The sequence below is a fragment of the Euleptes europaea genome, chromosome 18 (assembly GCF_029931775.1).
Source record: "Euleptes europaea isolate rEulEur1 chromosome 18, rEulEur1.hap1, whole genome shotgun sequence".
NCBI lineage: Eukaryota > Metazoa > Chordata > Lepidosauria > Squamata > Sphaerodactylidae > Euleptes > Euleptes europaea.
This window is the reverse complement of record NC_079329.1, coordinates 29,391,331-29,406,085: the sequence shown is the minus strand read 5'-3', so window position 1 is coordinate 29,406,085 and position 14,755 is coordinate 29,391,331. Positions and strand designations below refer to the sequence as shown.

The 14,755-nt window shown below is 47.5% G+C and overlaps 3 protein-coding genes across 3 annotated transcripts in view; 2 read left to right on the top strand and 1 right to left on the bottom strand.

Annotated features, from left to right (window-relative positions):
- Positions 1–3,930, top strand: part of SMARCD2 (SWI/SNF related, matrix associated, actin dependent regulator of chromatin, subfamily d, member 2) — a 40,210-nt gene extending 36,280 nt beyond the window's left edge. The window contains exons 11-13 of the mRNA XM_056863760.1: positions 1,797–1,919; positions 2,896–2,997; positions 3,839–3,930. Of these exons, the coding sequence (XP_056719738.1) occupies positions 1,797–1,919; positions 2,896–2,997; positions 3,839–3,892 (279 nt within the window). The 3' untranslated portion in view covers positions 3,893–3,930. The remainder of the gene's footprint in view (positions 1–1,796; positions 1,920–2,895; positions 2,998–3,838) is intronic.
- The window catches only part of PSMC5 (proteasome 26S subunit, ATPase 5), a 203,464-nt gene extending 191,198 nt beyond the window's left edge, over positions 1–12,266 (bottom strand). The window contains exons 1-11 of the mRNA XM_056863763.1: positions 12,186–12,266; positions 11,408–11,477; positions 10,549–10,646; positions 9,549–9,605; positions 9,178–9,408; positions 8,744–8,870; positions 7,787–7,977; positions 7,264–7,362; positions 7,058–7,168; positions 6,772–6,858; positions 6,071–6,138 (exon numbers count right to left, since the gene is read on the bottom strand). Of these exons, the coding sequence (XP_056719741.1) occupies positions 6,085–6,138; positions 6,772–6,858; positions 7,058–7,168; positions 7,264–7,362; positions 7,787–7,977; positions 8,744–8,870; positions 9,178–9,408; positions 9,549–9,605; positions 10,549–10,646; positions 11,408–11,477; positions 12,186–12,257 (1,197 nt within the window). The 5' untranslated portion in view covers positions 12,258–12,266 and the 3' untranslated portion in view covers positions 6,071–6,084. The remainder of the gene's footprint in view (positions 1–6,070; positions 6,139–6,771; positions 6,859–7,057; positions 7,169–7,263; positions 7,363–7,786; positions 7,978–8,743; positions 8,871–9,177; positions 9,409–9,548; positions 9,606–10,548; positions 10,647–11,407; positions 11,478–12,185) is intronic.
- Positions 12,267–13,377: 1,111 nt separating this feature from the next.
- The window catches only part of FTSJ3 (FtsJ RNA 2'-O-methyltransferase 3), a 36,534-nt gene continuing 35,156 nt past the window's right edge, over positions 13,378–14,755 (top strand). Inside the window, exon 1 of the mRNA XM_056864639.1 lies at positions 13,378–13,384. Coding sequence (XP_056720617.1) covers positions 13,378–13,384 — 7 coding nt within the window. The remainder of the gene's footprint in view (positions 13,385–14,755) is intronic.

Genomic DNA, 14,755 nt, shown 5'->3' with positions numbered 1-14,755 from the left:
GCCCATCCAGCGTGATGTCGGGTTCTGGAGTCCCGTGGTACAGAAACCTAAATCCTTAAATTGTAATACAACTGAGCAAAATAAGCAAAATTTATGGCAAGTTACCCAGATTACATTGCATGCGCCACATATCCATTTTTCCCTTGAACTAATTTTGTATGAATTAGACATGTGTTCAAGTAATTGTTGTTAGACTGGAAAAGCATTGACCCTTTGTTCATGAAAAGCGGATGGGATTTCGGTGTGTAAAAGCAGGGAACCGGCTGCCTTGCTGTGGTGAACAGAAGGTCTAGGAACAGACTCCAACTTCATAGTGTCAGGTTGGATTTAGACTATTCAGGATCCTGATGATCTTTTTACATAGGGAAAAAAATCTAATGTCTAGACATTACGTTTGTAGAGAGAAGTCAGAAAATGAGAGGGGGGTGCCTGTCTTGCACTGAAGCTGTCCGGTTCTTTCCAATATACTGCTTCCCCATCTCTTCGCCCCCCCAATCATCTTCCTATATTCCTGTATATGCTGAATCCTGCAAAAAAAAGCGGGGGGTGGGGGGAACGGGGCCAACCCACTGCGTAATCTAATATTTATGCTGCAAAAAAGAATAGAGACAAGCATTCTTGAGACTTGAAACGTTATTTTGTTGTACAGCTTGCCATATCTCAAAAGAGCTGGGTCAGGTTATTAAATAGTGACTGTTGGGGGGAGGGTGTTTCCCTATATATATGAAGAGCTGGTTCCAATGGTGGAACGAGGTGGTCAGAGTTGGAACTATATACAAAATCAGGTCCCCCATCATTCTTTTTGTAGCTTCTCCCCCAATTGCCATGTTAGTCCACTGTAGTAGAATAAAACAGAAGTCCAGTGGCACCTTAAAACAGAAGTCCTGTGGCGTACATTAAAACATGAGCTTTTGTGAGTCACTGCCTGTTTCTGGACAACATCCAGCTGTCCTCAAACAGAGCCAGAGCCTTTTTGGCTCTGGCCCCAGCCTGGTGGAACTCCCTTATCGAGTGGAGGCCCGAGCCCTGCAGGACTTGATCCAATTTCTCAGGCCCTGTAAGAGTGAGATGTTCCGCCAGGCCTTCAGTTGAGGACAGTGACACTTTCCAACTTAGCTGGCCTCCTCCCTTTGCTTTTACCAATTTTATCTGTATTTTGCTTACTTTTTATTTCCCATCCCTTCCCTTATTGAGGGTACCCTGTTGTTCCTTCCCTTCCCTTATTCTTTCCCTTCTTTGACTGGCTCCTCGTTATCGTTATACGGTTTGGGGGCACCATTGGAATTTTATCAGAGGTCGAGGGTTTTAAATGGTAACAGGTGTGATTTTAATTGTTGTTGGAATTTGTTGTGAGCCGCCCTGAGCCTGACTTGGTCGGAAAAGGGCTGGGCTAGAAGCCGAAAGAATAAATAGCTCGTACTGTAAAAAATGTCAGTTGTCTTTAAGGTGCCACTAGACTTTTGGGTTTTTTCCTCCTTCCCTAACGACAGATTCTTGGTCAAAACTATTGCTTTACACCAGTGGTTCCATACCTTCCATAACCGCGCTAATTTTCTCCCATATCCATCTGCTTCAGAGTATTCCATCTACAATTTTTGTTTAAAATGGCAGGCGTCGGAGAGAGATGAGCAACCTTTGCTTGGTGACTTTGGGCAGGGTGTGTGTTGAACTAGAAGGGTGAAGCCCCCGTAGCAATGACCCTTGCCTTGGCAGTAGGCAAGTGGGGCTGGGCCAAAATGCCAGGCTTTCCTGGTAGCCTTTCCATTCCCCCCACAGCACACCCCTTTCCCTTTCAGATCCATGAAACCATCGAGTCCATCAACCAGCTGAAGACGCAGCGAGATTTCATGCTGAGCTTCAGCAACAGCCCCCAGGATTTCATCCAGGAATGGATCAGATCTCAACAGAGGGACTTGAAGGTAACTACTACAATAAGGCTGGACTGTGGGGGAACCATGCCGGGAAGCACACAGCTTAACTTATCTGTGGAGCTGCTTTGGAGTTTTTCTGCCCTTGCCTGGCGGCACCTCCAAAGATGGGCTGAGGCATCCAATTGCTGATAGGAACTGAGAATCAAAGGAGAGAGGCCGGAGTGTGTTGTGAGTGGACTGTCCAGATCTGTTTCTGAAAACGAAAATCATCAGGTCTTTTGGTTTGGAACTCTAAACGTTTGTTCAGTGCCTGCCACAGTTCTTTGTATGTATCCCACAACAGATGGCATCCAATGCTTCCACTCTGCTCCCTCTTCTGAAGTATGGGTCACTGGGGGTGTGGGGGGTAGTTCAGAATTTCCTGCATTGTGCAGGGGGTTGGACTAGATGACCCTGGTGGTCCCTTCCAACTCTGATTCTATTCTATGATTCTACCACCCAGACGTTTTTGAACTCCTTAGCTTTTGGAGGCAGAACAAATTGAAACTTGCTTGATTTTATTCTGGGTGTAGACTTCTGAATAACAGTGAGAGGCAGGGAGTGCCACACACAGGCATAGTATTTGTGAGTTTCTTCAAGGCCTCTGGCGAACCAGTCTTCAGATACCCATTGATGGGCCATGGCTTGGTTGGAACCAGCCATGATTTGGCTCTTCTCCTCACCCACCCTCTAAGCAAGGGGTGTCAAACATGAGGCCCGAGGGCCACATCCGGCCCCTTGAGAGCTCTTATCTGGCCCGTGAGCCAGCCACCTCCCCCACTCTCGATCTAGACTGGCAAGGCATGGGCCAGCCCAACCAAGTGGCATTTATGACGTGTCCAGCCCTCGTAACAATTGAGTCCCAACACCCCTGTTCACATGTTGGCTTGCTGCTACCCCCACCTATGTCAGATTTTTGGACACCAGCAGCCAAGAACTTTCACTTCACCCAAGTTTGTTTTTACCCATCCCTGTTTTGCCCTAGATTATTACAGATGTAGTTGGGAACCCTGAAGAGGAGAGACGTGCTGAGTTCTACCAGCAACCCTGGATGCAGGAGGCTGTTGGGAGACACATCTTTGCCAAGGTTTGGAAAGACTGACCTGATGCTGATCAGGATTTTTTCTGGGGTTCCCGGTGGTGCAGCCTCATTTCACCCCGACTGTTCCAGGGAGAGGGGAGTGCGAAAGTGTTCTTTTTGTATATTACCCTGTAGTAGAAACTGGGGGGACATCTGGCTGTTAGGGGAGGGGCTCCTTAGATCCCTATTCGTCCCCTCTCACCAAGTCCCTTTGTACTGCTTCTTATCAGCTGCACTCAGCCTCTGTAAGAGAGCCCAACAATCCCTTCCCTGCTCCCCGGTTATGACTGTGGTGCAAAACCTAACAGCTCGCTGACATCAACCACTGAGTATCTCAGAATCAATAAATATAACTATTACATTCAAATTACAGAATGTAATGACAAAATAGGAAGTCCACACTCTGAATACTCTGAGCTTCGTGGTTCATAAGTGTGTATCACAACACGCTGAAACGAAGAAAGAGCAGCTGAAACCTGCCCAGATCCGAGGTAGTTAATGCTGATGTAGCTTGCTCAGAAGAGGAAAAATTCAGGGTTGTGAACGTGCCCAGAAGTGAACGAGAACTCCGGATATATTATTCCTCATTTCGAACCATTGCTTCCTCAGCCTGCGTACAAGAATGATGTTGTTTCACAGTAGATAGACCATAGAGGGTTCAATTAGACACTCTCAAATGACCCGGTTATGACTGCCACCACAGCGGGCGATGTGTGTTACAGAACTGGTGTGAGAAAAGCCTTGGTCTCAGGAAGCGGGGCGTGCTTTGCCGCTGAGGGTAGATGAGTGCGTCAAGGTTCCTGCTGTCTTCCTGTCCAATTTCCCGTAACAACTTCCTATCTTTCAGGTTCAGCAGCGCAGGCAAGAACTGGAACAAGTGCTTGGCGTCCGCCTGACTTAGCACTCTCACCTCCAACTCTCCCGCACCTTGTGGTACTTAGAACTGGACAGATGATTGTCTGGAATCTTCAGTCCCTTCTGGGGCTCGGAGGAACTCTGCTAGCTGCCTGTTGCTCTTGGAGCTTTTTTTTTTTTTTTAAAGGGAGGTAGAAGGGTGGGTTACTCACTAACCTCCTGGAAATATGAAAGGCGTAAAGCCTCTTTTTACAGAAGGCAGCGAGCTCCCCTCTGTGCTTTGCCTCTGGGGCACTAGGAATTTTTGTTTGTTACCTTCTACCTCTTAGCTATGTCTCAGCAGCCTCCTTTGCAACGCAGGTGGGCTGCTGCTGCTCACTCTTAACCAAAGCTTTGTCCATTCCAAACAGCCAGCCTTGCTGGCCTTTAGTCTTTGCACTATCTCTTTTTTTTTGGCGGGGGGAGCAGGTTTTCTCTTATTACAATTTTGTGGGGGTTTTTTGTACAGAGGAAGATTTGTTTAAATGTGCGGTGTTTTGTCCCTTCCTGTTTAAGACACCTGGTGTTGTGTGGGAAGGGGTTTTTGCTCAGGCCTTTGCGCTCCCGTTTTGACAATCAGTTGCCGTTCATTGGCTCCCCAGTGGGTTTGTTTTAGAAGGTGAGGGGGAATCAGGTGGGGTTTTTTTCCTCTGCAGGCCTCTCGCTTAGTGCTGCAGAAAACATTCCCTGGGCCATCAGCCAAGGGGAGAGACATCTGCCTCCTTGGTCTTCTCAAGTGCCTTTGCTCCCCACGCTCCTCACCCCCTCAGCACTTAATCGGGAAGATCCTCTTTTCTGGTCCTCATCTTAAGATGTACAGTTGGCCAAGCGGGCACAGGTGGAATGTTCCAGTTGCGAGTGAAGATGTTGTGATCAATTTCTATGTTGAATGTTTTCTAATAAATAAAAAACACTCTCAAGCAGCAGCTTGTTGGGCCAGGTGACTCGGTTTGGGAACAAGGGAGCAAAGGACCTGTTCCAAAGCTGAACTCCTAGAAAGCATTTATCTACGGCATTCATCGTACTGCCCTTGCACAAATCTGTGGTGGGACCACACTTAGAATACTGTGTGCAGTTCTGGTCACCACACCTAAAAAAGGATATGGCAGAGCTTGAGGAGGTGCAGAAAAGAGCAACCAAAACAATCAGGGGACTAGATCAACTGCCCTACGAGGAGCGGCTGAAACACGTAGGGCTGTTTAGCTTGGAAAGAAGGCAGTTAAGGGGAGACATGTTAAGAGGTCTATAAAATTATGAATGGTATGGAGAGTGGACAGGGAGAAGCTTTTCTCCCTCTCGTATAATACTAGAACGTGGAGTCATCTACTGAAGCTGGGGGATGAGAGATTCAAAACAAAAAGTATTTCTTCACACATCACATTGTTAAATTATGGAACTCCCTGCCCCAGGATGTGGTGATGGCTGCCGACTTGGAAGGCTTCAAGAGGGGAGTGGACATGTTCATGGAGGATAGGGCTATCCATGGGTACTAGTCAAAGTAAATACTAGTTGTGATGCACACCTATTCTCTCCAGGATCAGAGATGCCTATTAGGTGCTTTGGAACGCAGGTAGGACAGTGCTGCTGCAGTCTTGCTTGTGGGCTTCCTGGAGGCACCTGGTTGGCCACTGTGTGAACAGAATGCTGGCCTTGGTCCGATCCAGCAGGGCTTTTCTTATGTTCTTAAATAAAGTAAGAGACCACTGTCTCACGATGCGGGATTTGCATTCAGCTGCCAGTAGGTTTTACCTCTGGCAACAGTTGGCAAGAATGCAAGCCAGCCTCCCCTCCTGCCCCATTCGCTAGAACACCATTTCTATACCCTAGAATTGATTTTTTTCCCCACCAGACCATTAGTGGCAGAGACATCCCACCTGTGGAGAGACAATCCTACCCTTCAAGACATTGTAACAGTGCTTTCAAGCCCTGAGAGGGTTATTCTGTGTCTGGCTGCTGAGGCCAGCTTGGCCCATTAGCTTCGGCCAGAATCGACAAGACATACCGCACTCCATTTTGAGAAATAAGGGTACGTGTGAGTTCTTAAGAGATGCCACCCTCGTTCTCTCCCCTTCATTTTCTGTAACACTCAGGACTGTTAACACTCAACTTTATTATCAGAAAAAGGAAATCGGTGGAGAAGTAACGGGGAAATATGCCCCCAAGTATGTAAGAAAGAACAGATGCCACACAGATGAACTTTTACTTCCAGAGTTTCTTAATGGACATATTCTTCTCGCTGTCCTTTTGCATCACCTGTGCAAGAAGAAAATACTGTCACTGGGACAGAAGAGGCAGGGAGGAAAAGTGGCTGCTTGAATAATTTGTGCTGCTTTGTAGCTCTGAAAGCTGGTGTCTGCCCCTTGATACACTGCAGCCTTAAAACAAGAAAAGTTTCACAGAAGACTGAGAGCTACCCGTTGTTGTTTTTGCTGTGTAGTCACAGCTGACTTATGATGACTCCATAGGGTTTTCAAAGCAAGAGATGTTCAGAGGTGGTTTGCCATTGCCTGCCTCCAGGAGGGCTGAGAGTTCAGACGGAACTGTGACTGGCCCAGGGTCAACCAGCAGGCTTCATGTGGAGGAGTGGGGAATCGAACCTGCTTCTCCAAATTAGAGGTCACCACTCCACCACGCTGGCTCAGAGAGCTACCCACAGCTGCAGTAAGACATACCCCCACCTCTTACATACTGCTCGGGGCTGGATCTATGCCCAATTTCCCACTAGAAACAAAGACTGTCCCAGCAGCAACAGAAAAGGTTACCTCCAAGCCTCCTTGGAACCAGAAAACGGGGTGGGGTAGAGTGAGACCCTCTATGTCGAAGATTACTTTCATATTGCCTACTCCCAGGAACAGGCACCCCCCTCACACACACAACCGGCTGTACCTTTGCTACTGCCATCTCAAAGTCTTCTTGTGTAACGTGTACCCTCCTTTCCCTCAGGGCGTACATTCCTGCTTCCGTGCACACGCCCTGCAACACACGTCTGTAAGAAACCCACTCGAACCACCCCACAAATCCCCAAAGAACATACAGCCCTCTGCTGCAAAAGTCTGAACTAAAGAAGGCTCTGCTCCCAGGAGTTCTGGTTGAACATGATGATCAAATCCATGGCCAGGACCATAAGGAGAATTCTGCTTCTCCCACTGGGACCCCCTTTTGGCCTTCTCACCTTGACCTCGGCGCCAGAAGCCCCTGGCATCAGCTCTGCTATCTTCCTCAAATTGATCCCCCGGGTCAGGTTCATCTTGCGAGAGTGAATCTTCAAGATGTCCAGGCGGGCCTATGGGAAGGACAGAAGGGGGAGAGAGGGGTATAATGAATGGATGCCAAGAGTACAGCAGGCAGGACCACCGCCTCCCACCAGCTCTCTGTCACCTCTTCATTTGGGGGAGGGAACTCGATTTTTCTGTCAATGCGGCCAGGGCGGAGCAGAGCAGAATCCAAGATGTCTATCCGGTTAGTGGCCATGATCACCTGCACAGAACAGATTGTTTTCCTTGATGCTGCCAGAGACAATTATTCTCCCTCCCTCCACTGGTCATCATCCTCTCTCTCCCGACACCAACCGCTCCCCCTCTTCCCCGGTGCTGTTGCTGATAACGCCAGGAGCCCAATCTCACAAAAAGATACTAGATCACGATGGGTAGCTGTGCTTGTCTGGGGCAGTAGAAAAGAGTAAGAGTCCAGTAGCACCTTAAAGACTAACAAAATTCCTGGCAGGGTATGAGCTTTCTTGAGCCACAGCTCACTTCAGTCCCTAAAAGATACTAGGTGTATTGCCTTCCCCCAAAAATCCACTATGCCAAGAAGAGTTAGACTCTGTACCCCCTATCAAATGATGCAAACTAGGTTACTTTGTGATGGGAGGTATCACTGCTTCTGCTCCTCTCAGTAATACCTTGATGTTCTTGGTGGCCTCAAAACCGTCCAACTGGTTGAGCAGCTCCAACATCGTGCGCTGCACCTCGCTGTCCCCGCCAGAGCCACCCTCCAAGCGGGAAGAGCCGATGGAATCGATTTCGTCCATGAAGATGATGGAAGGAGCGTGCTCCCGGGCCATGACGAAGAGCTCGCGCACCATCCGCGCACCTGCCAGGGAAATGGCGATGACAGCAACAGAAGGCGCCCTTCCCTCCTGCCCTCCCCTGGTTCGTTTCGTGCTAGCTAGCCACCAAACTGCAGTTTAAGAGCTGCCTTTCTAAAAGATGTACGGTTGCCAACCTCTGTTCTTCCTGGAATGATAACTGGGCTCTAGGCTGGAGAGATCCGTTCCCCTGGAGGAAAACAGCAGCTTTGGAGGATGGCATCGCATCTCTGTTGAGCTCCCTGCCCTCCCCAAGCACCACTCCCAAATTGCCAGGGGTTTCCCAAACCAGAGTGGGGTGATCCTAAACATAGTGCTTATTTGGAGGAGGGGCACTGCCAGGACAAAATATGGCAGGAATGCCTGGCCACAGATGCTGGAAACTTCTGGACAAGCATTGTGGTCCCTTTCAGCATTTTTAAGAAGAGTTGGTTTTTATATGCCGACTTTCTCTACCGTTTAAGGAAGAATCAAACCGGCTTACAATTGCTTCCCTTTCCCTCCCCACAACAGACACCTTGTGAGATGGGTGGGGCTGAGAGAGCTCTAACGGAGCTATGACTAGCCCAAGGTCACCCAGCTGGCTTCATGTTGAGGAGTGGGGAATCAAACCCGATTCTCCAGATTAAAGTCCACTGCTCCAAACCACCGCTCTTAACCACTACACCACACTGGCTCTCTGTGAGCTACCTGCCTTTCAGGACAGCCAGCAAAGGGTCAGGGCAGCAACCAGCTTTTTGAGGGGCCTCCCTGTCTGCCCTCAGCACTCACCCTCCCCAATGAACTTCTGCACGAGCTCGGAGCCAGAGACGCGGATGAAGGTGCAGTCGGTGTGATGCGCCACGGCTCGGGCCAGCAGAGTCTTCCCGGTTCCAGGGGGTCCGTACAGCAGCACACCCTGGGAAGAGCAGCAGCGCAGGGTTAAGGGGAGGCAGGAAGGCTTCAGAGAACAGAGAGGTTCATGGTGGTTTCCCACAACTCCCAGTCAGAGGTCGGCTCTCCCTCAACCGCCAGTTGGGGAAATAAAACAAAGGGGGGTCAGGTGGCCTACTGAGCAAGGCCTGCACCCACTTGGGAGCTGTGACTTAACAAAGGCTAGACCGACTGTCAGCTTAGAACCCCAGACCCTGAAATACATGAAGACTAGAATGAGAAGGAACAGACATCTTGAATCACCCCCTCCCCTGAAACTGGCTCACACTTGCCTTGGGCTGAGCAATCCCCAGAGCCTCAAAAAGCTCTGGATGCTTGACGGGCAGCTCTATCACTTCCTTGATCTCTTTGATCTGCTTATCGAGGCCGCCAATCATCTCGTAGGTAGAGTCGGGCACCTTCTCCACCATCATCAGGGAAACCAGGGGGTCCACCTTGTTTGGCAAGATCTTGTGAAGGGTGTAGCTGTCGTTCCTCAGAGCAACGCGACAATTTGGGGTCACCTGGACAGCAAAGGACGGGAGCAAAAGATAAAGCACTCCTAATGACCTAGGAAATATCCATCCATAAGGCCAGGGGGTCTAGAAAAGTGCACAACACCCTCCCTGACGCAAGGAGATCAGAACCAGCTGGTAATACTCACGTCATTGATGTCAATGTTTTTATCCACGTCAACCACAAACTTGCCTTCTGGGTGGACCTGGAAAGAAGGAAGGCCAGTGACCAGCTTGAGAACAGAACACACATCCTCAAAGCAAATGCAGCAAGTGCAATAAATCAGTGGGAAGTGCACGTCACTGTTACATTCATCCCTTAGTCACTTTTGGCTCTCTGCTTACATATAATACTCCTAGTTTATGTTATAAAACACCCTGAAAGCCCCATTTCTGAACTGATGTACCTACTGACAGCAACAGAAACTTTCAAACATACACTGGCATCTTGTGTATTTTACAGGCTGTGGTTATTTACCCAGCATTTTCTTCAAGCTAATAGTGTTTACCTTTTCTTCATATAATAGATTAATTATGGTGTTTCATCTGCTGCTTTTAAATAGCTGCTTACTGGTTCTTTTACTAATTGATTTTCATTTGTTTTGATATTCGAATAAGCAGGCTTCCTTGGGAAAGCACAGCCTCTGAACATCCTAATAAATAAATATGAAATGCAGGGGTGATACTACTGGAATGATTTAAAAGTTAATAAACTACAGGTACTGCTATGCTTTGAACATTCACAAGCACTGAAGACATGCTGAAGGATTCTAATTCTCAACCTACACTCCTTGATGACTGCAAGGACAATCCCTTTTGCCCAACCGAAGAACAAGAGATTCAGGTACCTTGAGAGTCAGCATGGTGTAGTGGTTGTGTTGGACTAGGACCTGGGAAACCCAGGTTCAAATCCCCACTTGCACTATGGAAACTTGCTGGGTGACCTTGGGCCAGTCACACACTCTCAGTCCTGATCCTGGCTAGTATTTGGATGGGAGACCTCCAAGGAACACCAGGGACATGACATGGAGGCAGGCAATGGCAAACCACTTCCAAACGTCTCTTGCTTTGAAAACACTATGGGGTCACTGTGAGTCAACAGTGACTTGGTTGCAAAAAACCGAAACAAAACCTGGAGGAAGACCTTACCTTGACTAGTACTTTCTTCTTGTCCATAGCCCTCACTACCTCACCCACGTAGGAACCCTGTTCCTGTAGGAGCTGTAGTTCTTCACGCAGCAGGCGAACTGGGAAGGGGGGAAAAGATAGGACAGTGGTAGCCTCAGTTGGGAACTCTCCAGACTCACTATCCAGGATGTGTCCTTGCTTCTTTGCTCAGCTTTGTGCGATTTGCTGCCTGTTGATGTAGTTACAAGCAGAAGTGCAAATGGCTTTAAAAGGGGATTAGAAAGATCAGTGGAGGGACAGTCCATCAATGGCTACTAACCATGATGAGTAAAGAGAACCTCCATTGTCAACCTCTGAATACCAGTGCTAGGAGGCAACATCAGGCAAGGCCTTGACTTCTATGTAGGGACGCCAGCTCCAGGTAGGGAAATACCTGGAGATTTTTGGGGCAGAGCCTGAGGAGGGCGAGGTTTGGGGAGGGACTTCAATGTCCAATTGCCAAAGCGGCCATTTTCTCCAGGTGAACTACAGCTGTAATGGTGGGAGATCTCCAGCTAGTACCTGGAGGCTGGCAACCCTACTTCTATGCCATCTTAATTGGCCCTCAGGAGCAGCTGGTTGGCCACTGTATGAAACAGGCTGCTGGATTAGATAGGACACTGGCCTGAGCCAGCAGGGCTCATCTTATATGCTCTTCCCCTCCCACAGTCACACTTCAAACACCATACATACATACTTATAACCTTTATTGGCATAAATACTTCAAACCCTTGCTCAGCTCGTGGGGCATTTATGCACACCAAACCACTCCCCAACTTTGCTTCCTACTACCCATCCACACTGGCTGTGTGGAAAAGCGCAGCGCAATCTTGCAGCTTACCTTTGGCATTCAGTTCGTTCCGCTGGGCCTGCAGCCTCCTGAGGTTCTGGCTCTTCTCATTGACTATCAGCTTGGAAGAGGAAAGCAGAGAAATGACGTCTCATCCCCAAACTGCAGGGCTGTCTAATGGCCGCTGGGAAGCTGCACCCATGCCCTTCTAGGAAAAGCATCCCAGCAAAGGGGAAGGTCAGCTGGGTTGCAGCCACCAGTCAGAAAAGGAGCAGCTCCAGACTGCCAGTTTCATCCCTCCCTGCCAAAAACCACCCAGTTGTCACGTGACCGTAGAGGCAGGAAGGAGGCCTCTCCAGCCCCTGCCGGAGACTATGGGGTGGCTCCCAGCCATAGAAAGATCACCATGGCCCTGATGGGATGTAAAGCCTGATAACTAGTCATAATGACCTCCTTTCCCCAAGGATCTTGTTTTTTGGGATGAACACAGATACTTAAGATGGGTGGACATGTTTTGAAAACAGAGTCTCTGACATGCAGAGAATGGGTGTCAAGCCCACAGCCACCACCCTTCAGAATGTGTCACAGGCACCGTAGGCCTTACAGCAAACAATGGAAGACAGACAAAGAACTGCTAAGCTAGAAATCACTCAAAGATACTTGTGCAGACCCTACATGTTGGTTTTTTTAATCTCACGATTAACCATTTTTAATTAATTCAACTGCTTCCCAGCAGAGGATGACAACTGCATTGTCTGGCCTGCAGGGGAAAGATGAGATCATAGCAACCCCTACCCATCCCTACGCCAAAACAGTAGGATCATCTTACCTGTAACTCCTCAATCTTGGACAGGTAATACTGGCGCAGCCCAGTCCCACCCTTGCCCTCATCCAGCTCCATCTGTTCAGGAGAGTCAGGGAAGCAAGGAAGGACAAAAAAAAGCTTGGTCACCTCAATGTGGTGAGACCGAAACTTTCCTTTTCAGTTTTCTCCCGCCCTATGAATCATGGGTTCTTTTTTTAAACACAAACAATCTTGTAGAATCGTTAAGACTTCTTACAGTGCAATAATATCCAGAGTGACTCCAGACTAAGCCCAAAAACTCTGCATAGGACTGCATTGTTATTATGGCAATAACCCCCATATGGTAACGTCCCCCACCATGAATGTTTGGACTACTATAAGAATCTTTGTTGCTTCTGCTACAACTAACTGTACAGAATTGGTCACCTAAGATTGGAATATCCCATCTTTCTTAAGCCCTAGGAAGAGAGACCAATTTTAGGAAGAGAGCCCCCTGTCACCAAGACTACTTGAAATGTAAAGTTACTCTTCCCCTTCCCCCATCTTTGATCTCACTAGTGACAAGCAGTGTTGTATAGTGGTTAGAGTGTCAGACTAGGATCTGGGAGACCAAGGTTCCAATCCCCACTCTGCCATGGAAGCTTCCTGGGTGACCTCGGGCCAGTCACACACACTCAACCTATAGGCTCCTACAATGCCCTTTCCCCTTATTCTGGGATTGTGGTGCATGGTATTTTTTTATGATGTTGGGAGTGATTTTATTACATTGAACTGATGTGTTATATGATGGTCAGTAAAAAAAAAAATTCTGATATACTCATTAGGGGGAATGTTTTGCCCATATGTTTTTATTTGTGCTTCTAGGTCACTGCAAACAAGTTTCTGATAGAACACAAGCTGGGCACAGTCTGAATTATTTATATCCTAGTAAATTGTTCATAAACGTCAGATATAGATCTTAGTGTCGTGACGTGGATAGCCCCAGGCTAGCCTGATCTCGTCAGATCTCAGAAGAAGGGTCAGCCCTGGTTAGTATTTGGATGGGTGACCTCCAAGGAATACCAGTCATGACGTGGAGATAGGCAATGGCAAACTACCTCTGAACATCTCTTGCCTTGAAACCCCTAAGGGATTGCTATAAGTCAGTTGTGACTTGACAGTTAAAAAAACAAGATCTTAGTAGGGTTGCCAGGTCCCCCCTGGCCACCGGTGGGGAATGGGAGGTAGGGTTAGCAGATCCAAGCTGGGAAACTCCTGGAGATTTGGGGATGGAGCCTGGAGGACAGGGACCTCAGTGGGGTATAATGCCATAGAGTCCACCCTCCAAAACATCCATTTTCTCCAGGGGAACTGATCTCTGTAGTCTGGACATGAGCTGTAATTCCAGGGGATCCCAAGTCCCACCTGGAGGCTGGCATCCCTAGATCTTCGTGGAAGTCTCAATACTGCATTACAAAAGTATTCATACTCAGTTGACCTCTAATGAAGAAGTTGATGTTGAAATGTGTGGTCTCCTATTTTTGAGCTTATGAATTTATTTACTGCTGTACGTACGATACTAAATTTTTTGTTTTACTTACTAACTTTATTTTATTTATCAGATTTTTAATCACTGCTCAACCAACAGGTTGCTCAGCAACTGACAACATTAGTATAAATGAGTTAAAATTACTATTGTTTGATGTGTTTCCATCTTTAACTAGTAGGTTTGTTTTCCCTTTTCATACCTTATGCTTACAGCACTAAGATTCTTTTCTCAACCTTTTAATTCTGTAGCCTTACACGGAGTCAAACCATTGGTCTATCAAGGTTAGCACTGTCTACTCTGATTGACAGTGACTCTCCAGGTTCTCAAATCGGGATCTTTCACATATTGGGCTCTTTCAACGGGAGTTGCTGGAGACTGGACGTAGGGCCTTCGACACCAAAGGAGACCCCCCCCCCAAAAAAAACAGTTCTTAGTAGGGTTGCCTTTAAGCCACTTCTGCCTCCTTCCTTCCTCTTTTTTTTAAATTTTTTAATATATATTTTTATTATTTTTCAATAATTGCTATACATCTCATTTGACAATACATCCTATGTACCAATCTTTGAATCGATAAAAAATTAAAGAATTATTGGCTGTATGTCTTCAGTATTAAATATAATTAATTATAATTGACTTCCCCACCGACTTCCTCCCGACCTACAAATATCTGGTGTCTCCTTTGTATTAATATTTTCTAATCCTTATACGCCATTATTTTAATGTTATCCTTTCCCCTGATTTAATACATGTCGATAAGCAATAACAACATAATATTAATAACAAAGAGAGAAAAGAAGAAAAACATTTAAAAAAATGAAAACAGAGACATAACAAAACCCATTAACATACTTTTCTCCCTTCCTTCCCCTTTGACCCATAACTGTATCGCTCCCAATAGGCCTGATTAAAAACCCCACATGCCAATAAGAGCCCCCCCCCACTGAACCCCTAACCAGTCAACGCGCCTTTCTTTCCCTCCGCCTTAGAAAAGCAGCTTTAAGCGACACCCCCGTATCCCCCTCTCCCACCCCCAGAACTGCCTCCCCCCTTTTCCCACCTTCTTTAA